At 36.2% G+C, this 22,632-nt stretch overlaps 1 protein-coding gene across 3 annotated transcripts in view; it reads right to left on the bottom strand.

The window, feature by feature from the left end:
- Positions 1 to 22,632, bottom strand: part of LOC131078618 (uncharacterized) — a 299,838-nt gene that overhangs the window by 259,875 nt on the left and 17,331 nt on the right. For all 3 annotated transcript variants that reach the window (XM_058016364.2, XM_058016365.2, XM_058016363.2), the window contains exons 2-4: positions 13,755 to 13,861; positions 13,340 to 13,673; positions 361 to 471 (exon numbers count right to left, since the gene is read on the bottom strand). In XM_058016364.2, the coding sequence (XP_057872347.2) occupies positions 361 to 471; positions 13,340 to 13,673; positions 13,755 to 13,861 (552 nt within the window). The remainder of the gene's footprint in view (positions 1 to 360; positions 472 to 13,339; positions 13,674 to 13,754; positions 13,862 to 22,632) is intronic.

The raw sequence follows: 22,632 nt of genomic DNA, 5'->3' as shown, positions 1-22,632 counted from the left end.
TTCTATTCTCAATTTGGTAGTTCACCACCGATAAAAAGCTGTTTTTAACAGTTTGTGTTTTTGTGACTTTATGAAACCACTGACGGTTGATGAAAAAGACAGTTGCAATTCATTCATACTTTCTCCAGTTGTGGCAGCTGGAAAAATCATCATTTATTTAGCAAAAAATGAAAATAAAATTGAACCAAGCAATAAGAAAAAATACTTTAGTAAATACTATAAGGTTCTTATTGGATGTTGTGGCTGCTTAGATTTTTACTGAAAATGCATAAAACACTTATATAGTTACAATGACACAATCAAATCTATTCTAGATTTTTATTAAGAGATAATTTTGAACTGCTATAGTTGTCATATTACCGGTAGGACCAAGCTTGCTCGCTCTTCGGTGCATAAGATAGAACAAGTGCTGACAATTGAAGCTCTGTACAATACACTTCTTTGAGTGATTTCTGAGAGATCACCTGCTTTCTGTAAACAAACACAACAAATACACTTTATGTTTCCATTTCCTGATCAACATTATTAACTATGTTATATATAAATCATGCATATCACAACTTGTACACAAAGATGCAAATAAGATTTGTTGAAGGATGAAGGATATGAAAAGCACTGTAGATGGATGCAATATGGGCTTTGAACCTACCACAAGGGATGTTTGCACCACTGTGTATTTCAAATAGCACAAAGTAAGCATAGATTCCTGAGCCTGACAGCACTTCTAGGTAGAGGATCAATCAATTTGTAGCACAGATTTTTATTAGAGTGAAATGAAACTATCAAGAAGATTACATTCTCTTGAAACTCAGAAAAATATCTGCAAACAAATATCTACTTTATGTACCAGTTTACCACTGTTATACAAAGAAATAGGAACAAATGCAATCTGAAAACAAGTTCCAGCATACAAGAAAACTATTTGACAAAATGCACATGGTGGAAAAGATGAAGTGATATAAATCTGTAAGGTTACAGTAACAACATGAAAAACTAAACCTCTCTTCAAATTGGAAAAGGAAAATCCCTAAGATATAAATCTAGTTATACACACTATACAAGATTTCATTGAGGGGATTTGCATAAAGGAAAACAACTGAAAGTAAACATGAACAATCTTATTGAGTCTTGGATGTTGAGCATAAGACCTGAACGCTTCTTATCTCACAAATGAGCTTCTATGTTTTGAATACTTTGAACTGAATGAAACAAATTAAATTAGAAAACAACGAGCACTGCCTTCCTAGCCAAAAATGCCTACATACACAAAAACAGGATGAAAAAACTTCTTCCAACACACATCAACTATACAAAATTTCATAAATTGAATAAATTAGATTTGTATATAGCTACAAGTAGCATGAATCACAATTTCAATAAAAATTCTAACACTATTCTTCACTTCAATTCAACTCACTAAAACCAAACACACTAATCACACATAAATTTGATCTTGTCACTTATATTCTATATATTTCACCAACTAGCTTTGGAAGCACCTCTTACAATTCACACTTATCACAAATTTCATGAGACCAATAAGTCATTATGGGAGAAAATGTCCAAAAATGCAAAGGCTCATACAACTATTGGCAATTTCAAATACAAATTAAGCGGCTCCGGTGACCTTCAGTGTCTACAACATGAACCTGATGGAAACTTTGTAATGGGGCATATTGGATATAACCTAATTTTGATAAGGTAGTAATAATCCACATAGCCATGAACTTGATGCCCAAGTGTTTAAAAAAAACAAAAAGTTGAAAAGGAGCGTGAAAAAGAAAAGAAAGTAAAGGAGGAGGAAAGTATTGATGGATTGCCAATGGAGCAACAATATTTTCAAGAGAGTATCTCTTTCCCTACCTTGTTAGAAACATAGATCACAAAAAAGAGATGGATATTTTGCCTACTCTACTGGCTTTGCTCCAAAAATTTGAGCTAGATGAAGGATATTGGCTAGATAACACATCCATATACTAGATATAAGAAAATCTTAAAAAACACGTTATTATATGTTCTCTAAAAAAGACAATGATACACAAGTATCAAAAGATCAAAGTTATGCCCAATTATTACTAGCTTATAGGAAGAGCCCAGCTACATAAGAAATGATTATGAATCAAGTTGTTTTCTTTCTTCATTTGATGAACTGTTTGAAGTACATTCTCATAACAAGAGTAAATATATCCAATCTACTAAAGCTTCTCAATCAATATTTTCTTTGGAGATGGAATGTCTAATGCAAGAGGTTGAAGTTTTTCTTCAAAATCAATTAAGTGCATGCCTCAGATGAATGCTGCTGTCCTGGTGGCACTTTGCTAAAGGCATATTGCAGAAAATCAGAACTAGACAACTCTTGGAGTAAATTAGGCCGGTCTGTAGTATTCTTGCAGATAGGGCAAACAGTCAATAGCAGTCCCATTGTAGAGATCCACATGTACATCTGTTATTGAAGACCATGATGTATTGTAATCCCACAAAGAAAAGCATTGAAGCTTGCAGATTGGCAAAGATAAAATAATTTTTGTCAAGGAGAGAATAGTCAATGTGTGCAATGGCATTTTAGGATCAATACATTTTTACAGAATTGTAAAACCTAATTATTCTGAAGTTCCTTGTCAAAATGATAAATCAAAATGTGAATAAACTGATTGATATCTGTTCAAAGGAACTAATAAAGTCTCTAGACGAATACTGGATGCATGCTGGAGATAACAAGAACAAGACTATCACAAAACCTATATAATTAAGTTTCTGTTAACAACAAACATCTAAATGATGACCATGGTAATTGAATCTAAATACCTGCTGTAGATATTTCTCCCTCGGCATGGATTATTCCTGCCATCTAAACCTTCTAACCTTGTGCACACTAAACTAACTAGGATGTTAATTTGTACGCTTGAATTTGCAAACTGTGTACGATGTTTTACCTTATCCTGCCAGCAACAAGATTTTTTTGTAATATATAATTAAACCCTGCTTGCATCCATACAGTTGGTGTCTAGTTTCCCATTCTTTTTGGGTTTCTGTGGGTGTATTTCCATATTAATAGGACATCTTCACCCTCCTCTACTTGCTTAGTATCCTCAATGCTTCTAGTTATTCCATGGTGCTTTGCAAGACAGTCTGCAACTAGCTTGCTCTTTTTGTTGTCATAAAGTAATTGTATATTGATTCATCAAAAATCTCTTTCCTTCAATGTTCAAAATTAACCATAATGTAACTTGACATGGCAGTATTCTTCATGTATTTGTGCTTGACACTATAAAAATTAGCTATTTGCTAATTGCATAACAATGTCTAGAACTAGCATAAGTATTTAGTAAATAGATTTTTAGATTTCTGTAACCAATTGACATAAAAAATTCAGGAAAAAATGGCAATACTGTGATGTCCCCATCCTAGTCAGGGACAATGGTTTGAGGAGTTTGCCTATTTTTTGACCCTTGCAGGCTAACAGGGTATGGATAAGGGGATCAGTGATGCAGTATCCTGAGGAGTGGTTTGTCTATTTGTTCTAGTTTAGTGTTGAGTTCAGTTATGGTCTTCATTTCACCAATTTCTGACATTATACGAGGATTTCCTAATTTTTAGGGAAAAACTGCTAAAAATAGACATGGTCCTATTTTCATTGGCATGGCGAACTGTGGCCCCAGCATCTGACAGATTCAGTTTCTGAGCAATAATGAAGGAGATATGAATTTTTAAGTGATTCCCACAGGCAATTAATGTTTTAATGAAATATTAAAATAAAACCACAAAGTGCATCACTTAAATTTATTTAAGTGAAAATTTAATATCTCCTAAGTTGGGCATTGCTTTTAGGGTTAAGTTGGGAACCCTAAAAGAAAGTTATGATTTTTAAAAACCTAATTGCCAAAAAACGTACTTTTTGGGTATTTAGGCAGCCAAGAAGAAATTAAACCTCATTCATTGATATTGAGCATTTGACATTTCTTCTAAGCACTTGGCTATGGCGGCTAGGGTTTGGACCTGTTTTGGAGAGCATGCATTCTTCAAAATTCAGTAGCTTTGAGATTGTGAAAGATCAATCGAACTGTTACAGCTTGGTAAGCTTCATTCAGAAGTCAAATTGAATTAAATTGGAGCAGATTTGGCTTCTTACAAGGCAGATTTGTTGTAGGTTTCCTATTTACTGTTTGTTGTTAATTTTTCTGTGGTTTAAAGGCTTCTTTTCCCAAACACACAGCTTGCTCATTTATTGGCGCCATCTTCCACTGTTTGGGTGTCTTAGTATTAAATAAGAACAGATTTGAATTGTTTCAGAATAAAAAATCGGAACTTGGTTAGTTGCTGATTGAATTCTTTTAATTCAATAAATTGGCTAAGGACCTACGATTATGCTTCTAAATTCTCCAGTTTATTGTTTCAGTTGATTAATTTCATGTATTATTTCAATATGTGTTGCAAATTAAAGAAACTCCCTTTTGCAACTTCTGTCTATTTCTGAAAGACCATCTTAATAATCAAAATTACAAAGAAGATCTACAAATTACAGCAGGTTGAAGAGTTGAACCAACAAGGGTTCATCCCAGTAGTATCAAAGCCTTGATCTTGCCTTCCTGGAGGGTTGGAATTTTTTATGCATCAACAATAGACTAGGCCTCACAAATATTACACATGCAGGAGACCTGATTTACAGGGTGATCCTGATCAAACCGAAGAAATACCCTTGGAAATTATGGGGGACAGAAATGATGGTGAGCCACACAAAGAGGTTGTTAACAATGAGGACCAAGATGCCGGAGTTATTATGAGGGGTTTAGTAACAGGGCAGCGACATGTGGCAAATGTGTTGCAGCAGTTGACTAAGCCATACAACAAATCACTGTGCCAAGGGGGCATAATCAGAACTAGGAGGAAAATGGTAGTGTTGTTGGTCGCCCAAGGGCAAGAGTGACTCCCACACACACCTATGATAGGCCTACACGCCCAATCTTTGTTAGAAATGAACCTAAAGAAGAGGATGTGGTTGAGGAGGAAGATGAGGTGGCATTTACGGTTAACGTGACCACACTTCATGATGAATGGGATGCATTACCACCAAGAGTTAAGGAACGTCTTAACTTTGACAGGTTTATGAGTCAAAAGAGGGAACACAGCAAGAAGTGGAATTGGAATGACAGGAAACCTTGGAACAAAACTAATGATCTCAAATATGCAATGAACAAGCTCATACTTTCTAGTTTTGATGGCAGCGGTAGAGTTACAGCCAGAGCTTGGATTAGCAAGTTGGATACCTTCTTGAACCTACATCCTATGTCAGAAGAAGATGCTATTAAGTTTGCAGCTTTGCATTTGGATGAGGCAGCCCATAATTGGTGGCACCATGGGATGGTGACTTTGCATCATGACCTTATTACTACATACCAAGAATTCACTGACAGATTGGTTGAGTGTTTTGATAAAGAGATCCAGAGTTGTATTTCAGGGATTTAGCTCAGCTGAAACAAATGAGCAGCTTGGAATCTTATATTAGTGAATTTCAGAAGCTTTCAGTTATGGTAACTAACATCTCAGAGAGAAGACTGGTCATTCTTTTTGTTGAAGGTCTTTATGAGCCTATGAAAGGTTGGATTAAGGCTTTTGATCCCCCTACCTCGCAAGAAGCCATGAGGAAGGCACGTAGCATGGAACTTACGGCTCCTCGTAGTAAGTTCACTCCAAACAACTCAAAACCGTCCTCGCCAATTAATCACAGCAAGTCTGATCAAAAGAAATCAGAAAATGTGGACCAAGGGAAGAAGTTTACAGCGCCTTTGGATAGGGAAACACTTAATGATTTGCGTAGAAGGAAGCTGTGTTTTCATTGTAAGGGCCCTTGTGATCAAAACCACGATTGTCCCCTCAAGCCTAAGGGTCAAAATAGGAATATGGAGTGGTTTTATGAGGGAGAAAACATGACTGATAACACAGACCAGCAAGCTGATCAAGATGATTCCGAGACTGAAAATTCAGAAAAGGAAGTTAAAAATGAAGGAGAATTCGATCTACGGGAAGCTCATATGTCTAGCATGCAAGGAGAAGGTTCTTTTAGGTTGCGTGGACTCTTGGCTGGTCAAAGAGTCATCTCTCTACTTGATACAGGTGCAACTCATAATTTCATAGATGCACGGTTGGTGGAGAAGCGTGGGATTCAAACTCAAGAGTTTGAAGGCATAAGGATGAAAGTTGTTGATGGTAATGTGTTGACTTGTGATAGAATGATTTCAGACTTACCAATGAAACTCGATAATTATGAATTCAAAGCTGACTTTTATGTGGCTAACATGGGAAACATGGACGTGGTCCTTGGCATGACATGGCTTCATGCCATAGGTGAATTTACACTCAACCTCAAAGAAATGGAGATGAAAATCAGGGTTGATGGGACTAATCATGTTCTTAAAGCTATCAAGGCCAGTAACTTGAAATTAATCACTCTTAAAAGAATGGAGAGACTTATCAGGCATGACATGGTGGATTGGGCAGCAGACTGTAAACTAATGCCTACTTATGAGGAGCAGCATAAAACACCTTAACATTCAGATATTCAGGAGCTTAGAGTTAAGCATACAAAGGTGTTTAGTGACATACCTCCTGGTAGGCCTCCTGATAGAGGCATAGAGCACATTATTGAGCTTGAAGAGGGCACCAAGGCCATCATGATTACACCTTACCAGCACCCCAAGCGGTTGAAAGATGAAATTGAGAAAACCATCAAAGAACTTCTAGCAATGGGACACATAAGGCCGAGTAAATCTCCTTTCACTTCATTAGTTGTTTTGGTGAAGAAGAAAGATGACACACTCAGAATGTGCATTGATTACCGTATGCTGAATAGAAGGACTATAAAGAACAGGTATCCCATTCCTCGCATCGATGAGTTGTTAGATGAGCTTCATAGAGCTTGTTATTTCTCCAAGATTGACTTGGGGACAAGTTATCATCAGATCGGTGTCAGGGAGTAGGATATTGAGAAGACTGCATTTAGATGTCATTGTGGACACTATGAGTTTTTGGTTATGCCTTTTGGGTTGACCAACGCACCAGCCACCTTTCAGTCCACTATGAACAGGGTCTTCTAGTCTCAATTGAGGAGATTTGTTCTGGTTTTCTTTGATGACATTACAGTAGAACTTGGGAGGAGCACCTGGTTCACTTGGTTACTATTTTAGGCATGCTTGACAGGGAGCCCTTTAACGCCAAAGAGTCCAAGTGTGCATTGGGAATGGCAGAACTTTTGTATTTGGGTCGCATAATCAGCAAAGAGGGATTTCGCATGGATCCTGATAAGGTTTGTGCCATTGTTGATTGGCCTACGCCTGAGACCCTGACTCAGCTCAGGGGATTTGTGGGTTTATGTGCCTTCTACCGTCAGTTTGTTAGTGGTTTTTCACAGCATGCCGCACCACTCATTGATTTGACCAAGAAGGGTGTATTTGTTTGGACACCTCTCGCACAGGAAAATTTTGAGAAGTTCAAGCAATTGATGACTACATGTCCAGTTCTTGCTTTACCCGATTTCACCAAACCTTTTGAGCTTCATTGTGACGCATGTGGAGAGGGTATCGGTGCAGTAATTATGCAGGATCGTCATCCTATAGCTTATGAGAGCAGGAAGCTTCGGCGCCCGGAGAGGAGCTATAGTATTTATGATAAGGAAATGTTGGCCATCATGCATGCAATGGCCAAGTTCAGGCAATATTTAGTTGGCAACAAGTTTTGTGTCAAAATTGATCATAATAGTTTGAATCATTTCCTTGGAAAGCGGGATCTAAATGAGCGTCAACAGAAGTGGGTCAGCAAGTTATAGTCTTATGATTTTGACATCTCCTATGTCAAAGGGACTTAGAACATTGTTGTTGATGCTTTATCTCGCCGCCCCCATTTGAGCTCCATGGCAGCTGTTTCCGAAGATTGGAAACACTTGATTATAGCAGAGTATGCCAAGAATCCATGGGCCTCTAGCATTATTGATGGGACAGTACAGGACAACAGGTACTCTCTTGCGAATGACCTCATCATTTACAAAGAGAGGATATTTCTAGTCCCAGGTTCTGATGTGAAGTGCATAGTATTGAGGACTTTCCATGATTCACCTATGGCTGGACATCCCGGTTACTTTAAGACCTATAGGCAGGTACGGGAGAGATTCTCTTGGAAGGGTCTCAAGTCTGATGTTCTTCAGTACATCAGAGAGTGTTTTGTCTGCCAACAGGACAAGCAGGAGCATAGCTTTCCTGCAAGGTACTTCAGCCACTTCCTATTCCTAACAGGAAGTGGGAATGCGTGTCTATGGACTTTATTATGGGCTTGTCAAAAGCTCAAGGGAGAGACAGCATTTATGTGGTAGTTGATCGGTTGACTAAGTATGCACATTTCTTCCCAATCACAACTACTTATTCAGCTGGACAGGTGGCTGATCTTTTCTTTCGTGAGGTATTCATATTGCATGGTTTACCTCGGAGTATTGTGAATGATAGGGACAGCAGGTTCATGGGTCACTTCTGGCAAGAGTTATTCAAACTTTGCGGGACAGAGCTCACTCCGAGTACCAGATACCATCCCCAGACTAATGGACAGACAAAGATTGTCAACAAATGGGTGGAAAGAGACCTACGGAACTATATTTCAGGGCAGCAGAAGGCTTGGGTGAAGTGGTTACATTTGTGCGAGTATTGTTATAATTCCACTCACCACATGACTATTCAGATGACACCTTTCAGAGCTTTGTATGGATATGATGCTCCTAGTTTTCTGGATTTATGGATGAGCGATTGCAGAGTACTGAGTGCTGGGAATCTGTTACAGGAGAACCAGGATATTATGAGAGCACTTGGTGATAATATTTGGAAGGCTCATAATCAGCAAAAGCAATATGCTGATCAAAGGAGGGTTGAACAATCTTTTGAGATTGGGGATATGGTGTATCTGATGCTACAACCCTATAGACAGTCCTCTCTTAGGAAGAAGGGCTTAAAGAAACTCAAGCCACGTTATTATAGTCCTTTCAGGATTACAAGGCGAGTTGGCCAGGTGGCTTATGAGTTGGATTTACCGATTGATAGTAAGGTTCATAATGTGTTCCATGTGTCACGCCTTAAGAAGGCATTGGGACAACAGATAGTTCCTTCTGCAGTTTTACCACCCATAGATGATGAGGGGAAGTTAGTGCTAGTACCTGAGGCCATTCTGCAGTTCAGAGAGCATCATTTGCGGAGAAGTGTCATCAGGGAATTTTTTATTAAATGGAAGGATCTGCGGATGGAGGATGCTACTTGGGAGTGTGATAACATTTTAAAGCATCCAGCATTGAGTTTGCTTGAGGACAAGCAAATTCTGGGAGGGCGGACTGTGATGTCCCCATCCTAGTCAGGGACAGTGGTTTGAGGAGTTAGCCTATTTTTGGACCCTTGTAGGCTAACAAGGTATGGATAAGGGGGTCAGTGATGCAGTATCTTGAGGAGTGGTCTGTCTATTTGTTTTAATTTAGTGTTGAGTTCAGTTCTAGTGTTCATTTCATCAGTTTCTGACATTATATGAGGATTTCCTAATTTTTAGGGAAAAACTGCTAAAAATAGACATGGTCCTATTTTCATTGACATGGCGAACTGTGGCCCCAGCTTCTGACAGATTCAGTTTCTGAGCAATAATGAGGGAGATATAAATTTTTAAGTGATTCCCACAGGCAATTAATGTTTTAATGAAATATTAAAATAAAACCACAAAGTGCATCACTTAAATTTTATTAAGTGAAAATTTAATATCTCCTAAGTTGGGCGTTGCTTTTAGGGTTAAGTTGGGAACCCTAAAAGAAAGTTATAATTTTTAAACCTAATTGCCAAAAATCATACTTTTGGGGTATTTAGGCAGCCAAGAGGAAATTAAACCTCATTCATTGAATTGAGCATTTGACATTTCTTCTGAGCACTTGGCTATGGAGGCTAGGGTTTGGAACTGTTTTGGAGAGGGTGCATTCTTCAAAATTCAGTAGCTTTGAGATTGTTAAAGATCAATCGAATTGTTGCAGCTTGGTTGGCTCCATTCAGAAGTCAAATTGAATTAAATTGGAGCAGATTTGGCTTCTTACAAGGCAGATTTGTTGTAGGTTTCCTATTTACTATTTGTTGTTAATTTTTCTGTGGTTTGGAGGCTTTTTTTCCCAAACACACAGCTTGCTCATTTATTGGCGCCATCTTCCACTGTTTGGGTGTCTTAGTATTAAATAAGAGCAGATCTGACTTGTTTCAGAATAAAAAAATCAGAACTTGGTAAGTTGCTGATTGAATTCTTTTAATTCAATAAATTGGCTAAGGACCTACGGGTATGCTTCTAAATACTCCAGTTTATTGTTTCAGTTGATTAATTTCATGTATTATTTCAATATGTGTTGCAAATTAAAGAAACCCCCTTCTGTAACTTCTGTCTATTTCTAAAAGACCATCTTAATAATCAAAATTACAAAGAAGATCTACAAATTACAGCAGGTTGAAGAGTTGAACCAGCAAGGGTTCATCACAAATACATATTTGCACAAAGCAACGTACTTTGTCATAACCCCTCTTTGGACATTAGATTATTGTATACGATAATTAAAACATTTATTAATTAACATTTAATAATATGGGAAAATCGTCTCATTTATGAGACTTCACAATTTTCCTCTAAAGTGAGAGGGTTGTCATAACCCCACATCCTGGTGATGTAATCAATAATAGATTTTGTGATTCTTCATCATAATAATAAATTATCATTCATTATGTAATTAATAATATTAATAGTAATATTAATCATTCATTAATATAAAAATAATATTAATATTATAATAAGATTGTCATGTTGCCCCCTTGATCGTATATATATTGTAAATAAAGAAATTATTATTTACCAACGAATGATTATTTGAAATTTATTAATTTATTAAATATCATTATTTATTAAATATCATTATTTAAATAAAAATAAATTACTATTTTATTATAAACATAATTTATACACTTAATATTGCTAACTGATGTTATACTCCCTTATTAAAGAGCAGCGATAACTCACATATACACAAGCAGTGATTGAAAGACAATGTACAGCAGTTAACAAGTGGCACGATTTTATTATAAAGATTATTGATAACAGAATCAGATTCTCGTGGAATGGTGGAATCTGTTTGAGTTTTGGCATCATGATTGGACTACGATTTACATCCTGAAGAAGTCAACGATGAAGATATGAAAGAGTGCAGCAAGACTCCACGTGGAAGACTCATAAGTCAAGCAGCAATTTGATTAAAACAACTAGCATCGATCTACACCCAGGTGGCAGCAGTAACCAACGATTTTTATCAGAAACGATAGCAAACTAATACGATGATGACCATATTACATTATAGAATGTTAATATATAATTAATATGTTTTGTTAAGGAAACGGGTATGATTAGAAGAAAAACAGTCGCATGCTCTCCAAATGGTGCGATCTTCATTAAGGAATATTTTGTTTTCAAAATACGATTCATTATGACTTGTTAAGACATACTGTGATAACCAAAGGGGCTGACTTTTCAAAATGCTTTCTATAATGAAAACCGATTTGTCTTACTCCTTATAATAATTAAGGTTATGAAGAAATCATATGTTTATGGTCTAATTAAACAAAAGTCACATTCAATGGTTGATTGGATACAACCTTTCTATGAAAGGTTAAGTGAGATATATGTATAAAGGAACCAATCAGAGGTTGATGGGGAAAAAAAAGAGAGGAGGGCGGAGAAAATAATTCAGAAAAGAGAGTATATGCTGAGAAGAGAATTATATCAGACTCTTACATGAATATAAGAAGATTATCAGCAGACTCATTAAGTAGAAGATTGTCAAAAGAGGAATACACGTGTGAGAATACAGTTTTCAGAATTGAGGAGGATATTAGATATTGTTCCTTTACTCCAGTTGGGAAGAGCTTGAAGGGAATCGAACAGCTCAGAACATGACTGTTATTAAGTGACAGGCAGTATCCTTTTTCCTGGTAGTATGCACGGTGATGTGCTCATTATGATGATTAAGATTTGAAGCCCAATAATGATCGTATGCAGAATTTAATTAATAATATAAATATGGATATTAATATAATGGTTATAAATATAGATAGTGATATAATAATAGATATTAATATAATTATTATAATTATTATAATATCTTTTAGAAACTGTTCTGCAATAATATATAATAATTCATATAACCAATAATTAATAAATATGGAAATAAATCAGAGTAAGGATAATAGATGTAATATCAATAAGATTATATATATATATATATATATATATATATACATGGAAATAGTAATTTGAAAGAACAAGTAAAGCTGAGATTATAAATCAAGTTGGATTATCAATTCAATATTTGAAAGAAGTTTATGTTATCACTGATTTGATCCATGTCAAGGTGGAATTGTCTCCTAATATATTTATTTTGAGTCATAAATATATTCAAATGGATTAATTATGGTTAAAACAGACCTAAACTTAGCTGGGGACATTACATACTTCATTCTCTATGAATTTAATATATCATTTCTAGATACAAATAGATAGAAGCAGTTAACTAAAGGACGTGAAAGTGGTGCCATGGAGTCACATGAATGATTACATATGATAGAAGTTTAGAACACTTGTAGCACTATTTTACAAAATCGTCATTTATAATGAGCCTACATAAAGTTGAGAAATTCCTTTTGAAGAGTATGTGTACATGTGTGTATCAGCTAATCAATCCTGATGAAATTGTGCATCTCATGTATCCATAGTCTTCATGAAAAATATAGATTTGGTCATTTGTACTCTCATGGCAAGAAGTTGGATTAGTGCAAAACAAAACAAACAAACAAAAAGAAGATGCATTATGAGACTTCAAAAGTGTCATTTAAAAAAAAATTTACAAAATGAAGAAATTTCATCTGCTTGCATAATAACATACAAGTATGAACTAAATCTTCCAGGTCTTTAAGGATTTTTTTCTAAAATATTGAAAAAAAAAAGTCAAATAATCTCTTTTCTTTCACATCCTTGCATCAAAGAAGAATGTTGTTCATCTGAAATTGATTAAAATAATTCAGAAATGAGATATCAATAGTTATAAGAGCTGATGACCAAACAGTTTTGGTTGTGCTATCAACTAAAAAATCAAATTACGGGACCCCTATGCATATTCTACTAAACTTTCATGTTTGGTCTACATCAATAAAGCTTTGCACTATAATAATGAATGAGATTAATAAAACAGAAAATTAAAGGAACTAAACAACACATGTATTTTGAGAAAGATGAAAACTCAAAAGGGTACCTGGAGTTCCAAGCACTAGCATAGTCACAGCTTAATAAAACTAAGACTTTGCTGTGGCTCATTAGTTCATTTTCTACAGCTTCTATATCCAACGTCTGTCTATCTTGCCCAACAGTTTCTAATGAACCTTCCAGTTCATACACATAAGGCAAATGAATGTTATTTTGTGAGGAGTGAACAAGACATTTATACTGCTGGTATGCAGATAGATAAGCAGATTTTACAGTCTTAAAGAGAGAAGATAAAGCCTCGACAGATATGGCAAGCTTATGATCTCCACTCCAAAAAACAGATTGATCGTAAGATGCCTCTCTGCTGGATTTTGTATCTCCATCTGCAGCAAGAAAAATATTTGGTTTTCCTATGGAACCTTCAAAGAATGGATATTAAAATGCGATAACTATATTCCTCCTACCAACTATAGATTGTTGCATGTCTCCACCAAATGATGCAATAGGCTCTTTTCCTTCCAGAGAATGTAATATTGCTAGTTGAGAAGGATGTACAAACCCCACTTCATTGCTGTGTAGCCATTGAAAACAAGAAATTAGTAATGAAATTAAGAACTTTTGACGTGTAAAGAAATTTATCAAACACCAATGCAAGATAAGCATTTTTTTTCCAAGAAATAGAGTATGTTATCATCATTTGTTAGTATGACAGGCCTGGCAAGACAAGTCAGATTTTTTGTCAGAGTAAATGCTTATAAGGAGTACAGAAGACCTAACAAACCTAACCTTAGGGTGCTCTTAATAACCCTGAATACCTAACGCACTATCTAACACCTACACAACTACTAGATCTATAAAAAGAGTACTATTTGGGCTTAGTAAAAAAAATAAGAACATTTGACATGTTAAAATATTTACAAAACATCAATGAAAGATGGGTGTATATTTTCCAAAAAATGAATTATGTCATCATCATTTGTTTGTATGGCAGGCCTGCCAAGACAAGTCCAAACTGTGGTCAGAGAAAATGTTTGTAAGGGTTACGGAAAACCTAACAAATCTAACCTTAGAGTGCTCTTAACAACCCTCAGTACCTAGCAATGAGAAGTATCTAACACCTATACAATCATAAATCTATAAAATGAATGCTATTTGGGCTTATCAAGTGCCATTTAAACGTTTTACAAACTGCAAAAACCTAGTCTTAAGTTCACATATTAATCCAAAAAGAAACGTGATGCACATCCCAACTCCCTTTCTGAATGTATTTCATTTGTATGGATCTCACTAAAATCTAAAATATGTATCAGTAAGTTCATTTTACAGACATGAAGATGATTCTGCAATTTATATAAAATTGGACTTTTGTACCTATACACAGTAAAGGAGCAAGATATTGTGGGCTCGATTCAACCTCTATAAGAAAGTCACCATATTGTACTCTAGACTGGAAAAAAAACAAAATAGACCCTCTAGATTATAGTTTACATTGATAATCATTATTTCATATCAACTTTTCAGCCACTTACGAAAATAAAAATAAAAAAAGTTAAAACCATATCAATCCCATTTACATCATCCACATCCCATGGATAACAAAAACTTAAAACTAAACTAAAAGAGATATGCTTGACTGGATTTCTGCCATGTGTACTTTGTCCATGACATGCAGCCAAAACCAAGAGTACTCTCCTTTCTCTTGTTGCCATCATGTTAAGCATAGTTTAAGGACTCACTGAGTACTCAATAGGACTCTCCCAACTTGTGATTCCTCAGGGCAGCCAAGGCAAGTCAACTAGACTCCTGGGCCGAGTCTAGCCAAGTGCTTAGTTGAGTCCTGCTCCAAGACTCTCGATTATTAGACTTGGACTCCCAAGTCCTGAAATTGGACTCTTCTAGCACCTGAACATAACAGGCATAGCAACTGAAATTTCAAATTCTAAGAGTTTGAGGGTCATATGATAGGTGTAATGTTTAAATTATGACAAATTGATAGTAAAATTAGAATTTTATGTTCTCTAATTGCATTGATTTCCTTTTTTTGTGTTATCATGAGGTTCTTTTGCCGATTTTTTGGTTGAGTCTCGAGTCCAAGTCAAGAATTTGCAATACTGAGTTGAGTCCGAGTCCAAGTTTCCAAACTTTGATGCTAAGTGCCTTTGCCTTTGGGGGTGAAGACGATATTGATAAATATTAATATACAAATACTAAGGATGAAAGTGTTGAGACAACTATGTCTCTATCAACCTAGCGCAAGTGAAAAATACATCCAGCTCAACCCATAAAGAATGAGAAGACATAATTCAATACTTCAGGTAAAATCTACAAATCTCAATGTTAAAAGAGGACAAATATCATAATAATGAAGGTTTCATTTTTAATAAGCCGAAATAAAGATGGATTCAAACAGAAAATGATCTTACTCCAAGCCTTATCCCACCAGAAATTAAAGAAAAATTAAGAACATCACACTCATCTCCTTAGCCTTGACCCAGGGTTTAATGCATGCATATACAAATCTATAGTCACAAAACCATGAATATTTCACTTTGATAGCAAATGAGAAACAAAAACTACACTTCTCATTATTCCTTCAGAAAATTCACTCTTTCAAACACAATAAATGCATATATACAGCAGGAAATATAATAAAAGGGAGAAACTATCAAGTGCCAATGCTCCCCAACTTAAAATTTTAGAAGAGAAGAAAGCCCAATAATAATCTTGCATAGATATAGCTCCAAGCAAGAGAAACCCAACCAAAACTAGCACAGAGATAGGAAATGAACAAAGGAACTCATATGAAAGGTTACCACTGTTAATCTACAAATAACACCATTGAATCTTTTCCCAATCAAAGCTTAATTTGTAATAAAAATTTAGTAGACCATCGATGTTGTAAAAAAGGGATTTTAGCCCTCCAAGATCTACCCTAAAATCAACTCTAAGTTCTCCAAGATGCAAATATACCTTTGGGCCAAGCAAGCTCCCCATAAAATCATTTTTGGCGCTTCCCTTTCATGGCGCCTTGGTTTTGGCCCATGGGCTAGGTTTTCTTTTCTTGGCCACATATTCCTTTTCAATTCCCAAACAATGATGTTTTATTTGTGCATTTCTCCATATCAATAACATTATTATTGATATGGGTGTGAAAGATTTTGGAAGCTTTGGAGATGATTTTTTCTCATGCAGTCCACTATTAACATTATTTTCTCATGCAAGGGTTTGGTTTTGTTTGCATTTTGGTAGCTTATCATGGTTGTTTTCTAGTGTGCATTCTCTTTGGTTCATCTTTGCTTACTTTTGTTATGGCACATGGGGGGCCACACTTGATAGGAATCCCATTTTAAGGTACTTTTTTCACTTCAAAGGCTTAAGTCTATTTTTGACTACTTGTTCCTTGAAAGAATTTCTCTAATATTATATATTAGATCCTAAAGGAGTGGAAGATAAAATAATTACCCTCTCATGGGCATCTAGCATGGAGAACATTTTGAGTAATTTGGAAAGAAAGGTGCCAAACCCGTTTGCTCGAGCTTTGATTTCTCAACAGCTTATTTAAGAGAAAGGTGGCTTAGTGAGTTTGGAAGTTTTCACCTCTAGGAGTGAGGTGAGAACCCAAAATTAAGAGTTAAAGGGGATTTCTTTCAGATTGGTGGAGTTCAAAATATTCTCAACAAGCATCAATTTGATTGTGAAAAAAATTTTGGTTTCCCAAACTAATTCTTGGAGTTGTCTAGTTTGTGCACTCCACCACCAATGGAAGGAAATCTATGTCAGTGGATCGTTAAATGGAAAGAGTTGCTTCATGGAGTAATTTTCTCCAACCTCAAAGTGTGAATCCCTAGGTCCTTTGAACAAGGATTCTATAATGGGCCAAATTCCCTAATAATTTTAAACAGTTTGAGATTTACTTCAAAGTATTTAAGATTGTTTTCCAAATTTCTCAAAACACGTATAAGCAAAAAATATTAGTTGCTTGATAAAATGTAAGGGATATTTCATAGTTACTTCAAGATTGATGTGTTTTCAAAATGCTTATCCCATGTGCATTCTCTAAATGTATCTATCATGTATACTTTACATGTGATTGCTTCCTATCTAGTGTATGCTTGTTCTACATAAGTACCTCTCTCATAACCATGTTGTCCTCATTTTTGTTTTCAAAAATAAGGACTATTACATTGAATTTTTTGTCAAAAAATGAAAATTGTACTCTAAGGCACACTTCCCGAGGTAGAATTTTGCTCTACCCCTGGATTGGACTAATCCTCAATCCATTCTCAAACCCGGTTTCGAATTTCATTACATTTCGAGTTCGTTTGCTTTGTTTTTCTTTCAATTTCGGGTTTTTTCTCCCTGACTGTAGGTGGGAAATGTTTCTTAAGTTGCAAGTTTTAATTTTCTCTTGTTTTAGTGTTGTAGGGAAATTTTAAGTCAATTACAAGTGCACTTTATGTAATTTTTAAACTTGTAACTTACTTTTTATTTCCCCCTTGTTGTTTTTTGTCATTTTAGTCATTGTAGGAACTTTTTGAACATATTACAAGTAAACTTTAAGTGTAAGTTAAAATAAAACTTGTAATTTATTTTAAAAGTTTCAGTTAAGTGATTTTAAGTTATGGTTGGAGTTTTTCTTGTCCATTACAATTTTTATAAAGTCACTTTAAGTTGTAATAGGGATTTTGTATCTCTATTACAAGTTTTATTTTTAAGTTATTTTTGACTTGTTAAAGGAATTTTATTTTCCCTTTACTACTATTTTGTTGAGTTGTTTAAAACTTGTAAAGGGAGTTTTATTTCCCTTTTACATGCATTTTAAACTTGTAGTTTTCTCTCACATACCCGATTTTGCCTTAATGCATGAAAAGTGAACATATTAAAACTTGCAAATGGGTTTTAAAAACCCAATTTCATATTCTTTGCAAATTTTAAACTTGTTGCCCTTCCCCAAGAACCCGACCAACTATAGAAGTCGAATTTGTTGAAGGATTCAAACGATTTTTGTGGAGAAATTTTAGGAGGAGGAAGGCGTTTTGATTCCTAACCTATTCTCATGCATTTTGAAACTCTTTTTGTGCCATTTGGAAGTCGTTTTGCTGATTTAAAGGCATTCAAACAGCAAACACGTGTTTTTGAAAATGCCACGATTTACCTCATGAAACCATGAATCCTCTTTCTCCTATGTCGTTTTGGTTTCTCTTACCTAGGCATGGAGATTGGAAGCTTCATTTGACCGATTCTTCATGCATTTGTTAGGTGTTTGCTACATATGGTGTTTTTGAAAAAAGGTGGCTAGGGTTTGAATCTTCCTCTTTTTTCTATTTAAGAGATTCAATCTCTTCTTTCAAGGATTGCTTCTTGTTCTTGGGAGGTCGTTTTTGCTGATCAAGGTATGCTTTCTTCTCTTGTTCTTGCTTTCTTTTCTTGTTTTAGTTTGTTTTAGTTTGCTTGATCAAGTTGTATATATCTTAGTTTTGTTTTGCTCTTGCCTAAAATCAGTTTTTGTGAGAGATTTTCCCCTTTGTTCCAAGTTTGCAAAGCAATTTGTGAATTGCATTGTCTTTCCCATTTTCCCTCTTTACTTGCATTCGGGGTTTAAAAACCCGATTGCAAGTGAGATGAAAATAGTTGATCTACCCCTTGGGTTGAAAACTCTTAACTATCTTTTGTTGAAATTCCAAGTTTCAAAGTTGGAAAAATATTCATCCTTTCAAAATCGGGTTTTTAAAACTTGATTACAAGTTGAAAGTTCTTCCCATTTTCATCAAGATGATCTTCCCAAAATCTTTTCATTTTCACTCATAATCATTACTATCATCCGTATATAGTATATACCATTCCCGCCATTTCCTACATGTCAAAATCTCATTTTTCACCCACTACTCCATTTTCCTTTTTACAAGTATACTTGCATTCGGGTTTCAAAAGCCCGATTGCACATTTGTTCTTCCTTACTTGTATACTTGTAAAACATTCCCCAAGATCCGAAATTGGTCATAAGCCAAGTTCCAGGCATCCCTATTTATTTCCCATCTTCCTCTCACAAAGTTGTGAAGTGCAAGAGTTAAAATTTTTCCCATTTGAAGAAGAAAGATGATAGTTGCAGTTGATCTTGATGTTGCTTTGACACTTTTAAGTCTTCATCTGCAACATACCAGATTGTTCTTCAATGTCAGATTTACCATCATCTTTCGTTGCAAAGAAAATGAAATACAAATTTGGTAAGTACCAGAATGAGGTCTCCCCTTCACAAGTGTCCTCTCGTATGGATCATATCAAGGATACGGAAATAGGGCATGTTGACATGTCAGATTTCATCAAAAGGGTAGACGATCCAAAGGATAGCAATATGCAGCGATTGTTGGACAGCCACATTCACCATGCTTCTTCCTTTCCGGTGGTTGCCCTAGAATCTAAGTTTGTTCTTGCTTGTGCTCACCATTTTGATAAAGAGACAAGAACTATCAGAAATGATGATGGGAAGGCAATAATCCATCTTGATGTGGATACCATTTAAAAAGTTTTCAGAATACCATTAGCACCTATGTATATGGAGATTTCTAAAGATAGTGCAGCTGGATATTATGTTTCAAGAGAAAAGGATTGCATACGCCACATTAACAGGTGGATCCATGAGCCACAAGCCGCTTTCACAAGGTGGGCTAAGTTATACCGTTGCGACTTCAAGTGGGAAATTGGAGACATCATTACTCTCCTCAGGTGGATGTTGGGTCTAGAGCATTCTAATGTTTTCAAACCCTAGATGTATCAGTTTATCATGTTTATAAAGCAGTCCCATCACATCTCATGGAGTGAAATCATCAGTGATGCTTTGTGTGAACAACTTGCGGCAGTCCCTATCACCATGACATTCTACATGAACTCATATCTGGTGTATCTAGCAGCATCACTTAGACACTTCCCTGGTCTTTCTACCAAGGGTGATCACTTGCTTATACCTGTATGGGATTACTATGATCAGCTGCCTTTGAGACCCAGCAGATTGCATTACAGGAGGGTTCAGGATGCATTCTTTGGTTATTTTATGTGTCAATTTGACAAGACACTAAAGAATAGAAGAGTATCAGATGAGGCATGGAAAAAGTGAATGAATATGGCTGCTTATTCCTTTAATTCCCAACTTTCACTTACATGAGAGTTGGATGTTACAGCAGGCAGCCGTATATGCTTCCTAGATTCCCAACTGATAAGATTATTATTATGGAGTTGGGAAGACAGATCATGGCCATTCATGCACATCAATCTGTCAAGCATAAGGTTGGGATTGGGATTTCTGCAGCTAACCCATTGAAGATTGGCCGATACTCCCTCATTACATCCACCAAAGCCAAAGCCATGGTGACCGAAATGCAAGAGACAAAACTCAAAAGGTTCAAGTCAAGAGCAGATTTCGACTACCGGGGTATGAAGGAGAGGATCAAAAAGTCCTTCATACATGTGCAACGCATAGAGGATATTTGGGTAGATCTTCGTACAAAGAAAGAAGTTCGTAAGATGGATTACTTCAGGCTCACCCTTGAGCAAATTAATGATCTAAACCTAGTGGACATTCCACAAGGAATGATTGATGATGGAAATGTACTCGACTCAGAGTATGTTGAAAAGAGAGTTGATGAAGCACCACTTTCATCAATTCATTGGTCACATAAAGAGGGTACTTCCATTCTTGACAGATTTCAGCCCATCTTAGCTAACACTAACACTTGGCTCAAAAATAACAGTGTTAGACTCATCAAGATCAAGGTTGGAAAAGAAGATGATTGTACAGGACCTCTCGAACGTAAGTCTGAAATCCAGATACATAACAAGGAAAGTGCATCATCTTCGGGCACAAGAATCAAGTTGCGGGTTAGTCGAGCAATGGTACTTCCTCCTGAGGAGGAGACAGTTCGTGGGAAGGAAAAATCTCAGCTTCATATTCATGTGATTGATCCTAAAAATCCAGAGGAAGAACAACATTCAAATGATGCTCCTAAGTCACCTCATGAGGTCCCTTCCTCAATCCCCATGGAGCTACCTTTATCTCCTCCTGACACAGATGTGGATGCTTCTTCCACTATTCATGATGTTCCTATAGTAGTGGATGAGTCTCCTCAGAATGCCATTCTCATTTCAACAGTTGAGCCACCTCTTGATCATCAACAAGAGAGTTTGCTGGAAATCTTCAAGGATACTCCTGCATATATTCATTTGTCAGAAATTGATACCTCTACTTCCGGATTTGAGGAGTTTATGAGACAATCTTCATGCCCTTTGTTTACCGAGAAAGCCATGGTTGCCATTCAGACAGATACTTTCCCCAGGGTGACCACGGTTGTTCAAACAAAAACTGCTTCTCCTTTGCTTTCAGCTGCTACTGAAGGAGAGCTAATGGCTTTACCTCCATGGCTCAGTTCTTTCACTCCCAAGAGAAAGAAGCAAGAAATTTCTCCCGATGTCTTTGATTATCAGCAGCTTAAGCAATCTAGGCCCAAGGTTGCTAAAAGAGCCAAGACAATTTCAAGGGTAATTGTTGACAACAACAAAATGAAGGTGGCTGAAATTGTTGAACCTCTTGTAGACAAGCCACATGAGGAGATGCAAGCTGCTGACTACAGGGTCACAAGGGTAGAGTTGGGTAAGAAAACACATGAAGTAGTCAAGAATGATGCCCAGCAATCCGCAGCTTTACTAGTACAACAATATGATAAGCTTCTAGCGAAGGGCAAGCTAGAAGAGGAGAATAGGCAACTTGTTGCAGCTGTTCAAAAGATCACTAAATCCGCTAGTGAAGGGAGCAATCCTTCAAGTTCTTCCAGTCCACAAGAATCAATTCAAGGAGTTGAGAGAGCTGCTCAAAAGGTACAAGCATTGAAATCTTGGGTAGATCAGCTTCATGATTTGTGTGCACAGGTCTTGAAGGAGGTTTTTCAAATGATGGTCAAATTGAAGACCATTGAGGAACAATTGAACCAGGTTTCTGACACTTTCAAACAGAACTCGGGAAGGGTGGAAGATAGCTTGACAACTTGGCTCAAGATTCCTCAACAAAAGTTAAGTGTTCTTCTAGAACATCAGGTTATTCCTTCGAGGGTTGTGTATCTAGAATACCAAGAGCTCTTGGAGAACAAAGCCCTTGTTCTCAAGTCACTTGTTGAAGACATTGATGATGCCATGAGATTGCAAGTGGAAGTATTTCAGGATATTGTTTCTCGTTGTGAGAAAGATTCTTGTAATATCATGAATCAGAATGGAGAATTATTATCAGAAGAAAGGGTTCTCTCAGATCTATAGTTGAAGATTCATCATGAGTGGAAGAGTGAACCATTTTCAGCTGCA

Source organism: Cryptomeria japonica, chromosome 3 (assembly GCF_030272615.1).
Source record: "Cryptomeria japonica chromosome 3, Sugi_1.0, whole genome shotgun sequence".
NCBI classification, from domain to species: domain Eukaryota; kingdom Viridiplantae; phylum Streptophyta; class Pinopsida; order Cupressales; family Cupressaceae; genus Cryptomeria; species Cryptomeria japonica.
The sequence above is the reverse complement of the archived record's forward strand: the minus strand, read 5'-3'. Positions and strand labels throughout refer to the sequence as shown.